We start from the raw sequence: 4,833 nt of genomic DNA on the forward strand, positions 1-4,833 counted from the left end.
CCCCCATCCCTTTCCTCAGCTCTGAAACCCGCCCCTCGCTCCGGGGCCAGCTGGTTGTTCTCCAGGAGTAAGCACCCAGCACCCGTGTGGCCCGGTGCGGGCAGGCCCGCTGCTCTCTAAGCATCGGCTCTTCCTTAGAGTCACTTCCTGTAGAGCAGACGCTGTGAATCCGGCTCCCAAGTGGTCAGCTCCCTTTGCCCAGCGGCTGGAGCTCCCAGGGCCTCTCACTTTCCAGAATTCTGTCACACTCAGAGCGGTGCCCACACTCCGTGGCTCGCTCACTCACAGTGACTGCCTTTGGAGACGTGGGGTGGTGACTAGCACTAGTTTAGAGCAAGATGTGAACACTGACCCTGGGCACGCAGTGGCTGTCCTGTGAGTAAACTTTGTTCGTTGCTCTCCGCTGGTCCCCGCTCCATGTGGCGCCGGAGGAGGCCCGTGGGCCGAGCCACCAGCTGCGCTCCTCCCCGCCTGTGTGCACCCGGATCTCCTGGAAACTCGGACTCTGAGTCCGTGGGTCTGGGGTGGACCAAAGTTTTTGCTTTCCCAGCAGGCTCCTGGGTGGAGCTGCTGCTGCTGGTCTGGGGGCCGCGGCTGAGCAGCGAGGCCTCCTGAGCGTGCTCTGCTCTGCCGTGTGCCTCTAGGCCAGTGGTTGGCAAACTGTGGCTCGAGAGCCACACGCGGCTCTTTGTCCCCTTGAGTGTGGCTCTTCCACAAAATACCACGTGCGGGCGCGCACGTAATTGAAACTTTGTGGCACATGCGCAGAAGTTGGTATTTTGTGGAAGAGCCACACTCAAGGGGCCAACAAAGAGCCGGTGGCTTGTGAGCCGCAGTTTGCCGACCACTGCTCTAGGCCAAGCATGTCAAACTCACAGGCTAACACGGGCCAAATAAACAAGGTGTAAGCTTATGTGGGCTGCAAAAAAACAAAAGCTTCCATTATCATAGAAACGTAGGTTTATTTTGATAGACATATGCTGAACACAAAGGTCTGAAATAAATGAGTCATCATTAACATTAAATAATAGATCATTTTAATAAAAATTAATATTTTTTCTTGAACATTAACTTACCAGACACTGAATAACTGCAGAAATTAATAAGTGTAATGCAAATAAACCCATTTTCCTAGTTCTCTGAAAGTGAAATATTTTCTGTTGCGCACACCAAACAAGTCAGTCCAAGACTAATGACGTGGCCATCTGCTGCTAAAATATTCGCTGCTAGTATTAGTGGAGAGAAATGGTGTGTAAGATGTGTAAGGGAAATGAATGCAACACGATTATAGTAATCAGTAATTAGTGAACATTGTAGTTATTAATAATCCTATATAATAAAAGGCTAATATGCAAATTGTCCCCTTGGGAGTTCATCTTTGACTGACCGGGAGTTCAACTGCTCGCTATGATGTACGCTAACCACCAGGGGGCAGCACAGAACAAAGGAAGGCCCCAGCCAGCAGCTGGAAGACCCTGATCCCGGCTGCTGGCCAGGCCTAGGGACCCTATCTGTGCATGAATTTCATGCACTGGGCCTCTAGTTATGCATAACAGGATATTGGAAAAATTAAGTTATGGGATTTTTATTAAAATGTTTCTTACATACCGTTATATTGGCTGGGCCGCAAAAATATTTGTTGGGGGCCACATGTGGCCCATGGGCCGCGAGTTTGACATGCTTGCTCTAGGCTGCTCTCTGCTGTCCCCTCTACAACCCTGGAGTTTTGGACTCGATCAGGATTTCTCATAGGCTAGTGTGTCTGAATCGGGGGGAGCTTGTTTAAATCCAGCTGTTGGATTCAGCGGGTCTGGAGGGCCCGGGCAACTGGATTTGTAGCCAAGTAAGTGGGTGATTCAGGTGTGGGGCTACAGGGTGCCAGCCATGGGGTGGTCCGGGGCACTGGGACACATCCTGAGGCCCACTCCTCCGCGCTGTCGTTGCTAGATGGAGCGGATGCTGTGGCCGGGGAGTGGGCAGCAGCTGCCCCGCTCCATCTGCAGCCTGCCCTGCCAGCCGGGGGAGCGGAAGAAGACAGTGAAGGGCATGCCCTGCTGCTGGCACTGCGAGCCCTGCACTGGGTACCAGTACCAGGTGGACCGCTACACCTGCAAGACGTGCCCGTACGACATGCGGCCCACCGAGAACCGCACGGGCTGCCGGCCCATCCCCATCATCAAGCTGGAGTGGGCCTCGCCCTGGGCCGTGCTGCCCCTCTTCCTGGCCATAGTGGGCATCGCGGCCACGCTCTTCGTGGTGGTCACCTTCATGCGCTACAACGACACACCCATTGTCAAGGCCTCGGGCCGCGAGCTGAGCTACGTGCTGCTGGCGGGCATCTTCCTGTGCTATGCCACCACCTTCCTCATGATCGCGGAGCCCGACCTGGGCACCTGCTCGCTGCGCCGCATCTTCCTGGGGCTTGGCATGAGCATCAGCTACGCAGCCCTGCTCACCAAGACCAACCGCATCTACCGCATCTTCGAGCAAGGCAAACGGTCGGTCAGCGCCCCGCGGTTCATCAGCCCCGCCTCGCAGCTGGCCATCACCTTCAGCCTCATCTCCCTGCAGCTGCTGGGCATCTGTGTGTGGTTCGTGGTGGACCCCTCCCACTCGGTGGTGGACTTCCAGGACCAGCGGACGCTGGACCCCCGCTTCGCCCGGGGGGTGCTCAAGTGCGACATCTCGGACCTGTCGCTCATCTGCCTGCTGGGCTACAGCATGCTGCTCATGGTCACGTGCACGGTGTACGCCATCAAGACACGTGGCGTGCCCGAGACCTTCAACGAGGCCAAGCCCATCGGCTTCACCATGTACACCACCTGCATCGTCTGGCTGGCCTTCATCCCCATCTTCTTTGGCACCTCACAGTCCGCGGACAAGGTGAGTGGGGGATGGAGGGTGGGAGTGGGGGTGAGGGCCGAGTAGGGGCAGCCTCCACCTGGCTTGGAAGTGCTTTTTTCACGCTTTACCCTGTCTTCTCTCTTCATTGTGAGTTTTTTCTCCAGGTCCCGGGCTTTCCCTCCTCCCTCCCTTTCTCTTTTCCTGCCTCCTCTCGTTTTCTCTGTCTCATCTCTCCCCTCCTCTCTCTTTCCCTTTCCTAGCCTCCTCCTCTTTCCTCATCTCTCCACCCCTGCCTCTCCCGCCTCCTCCCTTTCTCTCCCCCCCTTTCCTCGTTTCTCTCCTCTTCCTCTCTCTCCTCTCTGAGCCTGGGAGGCTGCACCATCTTCCATTCTTCATTCTTTTCTAGATGGTCCATCACCTCCCTCTCCACTCAGCCCACCTTCCTTTCTGTCCATTCCTCTCTTCTTCCTCCTCCGCCCATCCTGTATCTGCCCTCACAGGATCCCCTGGGCCCCTGAGGTGAGAGGTGGGTCAGGCACCTTTCCCCTCTCCCAGCCCCAAGCCGCCCTGCCCAGGAGCCGGCCTGGCAGCGTCAGCCCGGGGGCCCTTCCCTCCTGCGCCTCCTGCTGGCTCTGTAGGCCATCCTGGACCCACCCCCAGGCCCGGGGACTCTGCCCACGTCCCAGCACAGCACTGGGGGATTATCTTGAAGAGTTGGGTGTCAGTGAATTAGAGGCCAGAGACATGGAAGATCTTGGGGACCCCAGACCCCAGCTCCTGGTCGGAGCTCTGTGTCTAACTGTGGGGTCCTAGGCAAGCCCGCTGGCCTCTGCCTCAGTTTCTTCATCTGTGCATTAGGGCCGTGATCCTTCTCCTCACCCTACAGGCGTTGTAACAACCACACAGCGTGATGGTGTAGACGCAGTGACCCGCTGTGCGGGTCTGGGACTGAGGAGGGTGGTGGGCACAGGGCGGATGGCATGGGACCCAGTGGCGGTGGGAAGGCCGTTGGCTTTTGCTGTGAGTGAGAAGGGAGCTGCTGTGGGGTGTGAGTGGGAGGGAGGCGTTGCTGCGTAGGGTTAAAAGGATCCCGCTGGCTGCTGGGTGGGGCCCGGAGGAGGCGAGCCGGAATCAGGGCTCCCAGGAGGAGGTTATGGAATAATCCCGACAGGGGCTGCACGGCAGGCTGGCGGGGAGGCGGGCTTCTGGCTGTGTCTGGCGGGGGCGGGAGGGGGGCTGGCCTGTCTCTGATGGGTGCATGTGGGTGGGAGACACAGAGGAGTCAGGGATGACTCCGTGGCTTTTGGTGTGAGGCTGGGAAGGGAGGGTGTCGTGCACTGAGTGGGGGAGATGATAGAGGAGCCGATGTGGGCGGACATCGGGGTCCTTTGGACATGCTAAGTTTGGGGTGCCCGTTCGATGCCCAAGTGCCGCTGTCACATCAACGGCTGAATAGATGAGCCTGGAGCTCGGGGGCGAGGGCCAGGCTGGATGTAACTGGGGGGGTCGTCAGCCTGTGGATGGCATTAGGGCTGTGAGCCTGGTGTCAGCCCGGGGAGGGTGTGGTTTCAGTGTGGCTGCCACCAAAGACCTGGCAGGAGGGTGTTTGTCATCTGCCAGGTGCCTTACCTACTGATTGGCTCACCCCGAAACCGCAGGTGAGGGTAGATATCCCCACCCCATTCATACACGAGGACATGGAGGCACAGAGAGGCAGAGTGACTTGTCCAAGGTCACACAGCCAGTGGTGGCACAGCTGGACATGACCCTACTCTAACTCAGGAGCCCCCAGCCTGCCATGGGCCCCTGCAGCTCTGGGACACCTTCTCTGCCCAGGGGCCTCCTCTTCTCCAACAGCTCCACTCCGATGCCGGGGCCAGGCCCAGGGAAGCCTGTGGCCTGTCTTCCAGGGGTGGCCCGCGGGCTGGGGTTCCAGGTAGCAGACCTTGGGGCTGGTAGTGAGTGCCCCGAGGTCTGAGACCAGGCCTG

General features: G+C 58.2%; 1 protein-coding gene across 1 annotated transcript in view; it reads left to right on the forward strand.

Annotated features, from left to right (window-relative positions):
- GRM4 (glutamate receptor, metabotropic 4) overlaps positions 1 to 4,833 on the forward strand; it is a 104,591-nt gene that overhangs the window by 88,531 nt on the left and 11,227 nt on the right. Inside the window, exon 9 of the mRNA XM_014529589.1 lies at positions 1,948 to 2,883. Within this exon, the coding sequence (XP_014385075.1) occupies positions 1,948 to 2,883 (936 nt within the window). The remainder of the gene's footprint in view (positions 1 to 1,947; positions 2,884 to 4,833) is intronic.

The sequence above is a fragment of the Myotis brandtii genome, unplaced genomic scaffold (assembly GCF_000412655.1).
Source record: "Myotis brandtii unplaced genomic scaffold, ASM41265v1 scaffold687, whole genome shotgun sequence".
Taxonomy (NCBI): Eukaryota; Metazoa; Chordata; class Mammalia; order Chiroptera; family Vespertilionidae; genus Myotis; species Myotis brandtii.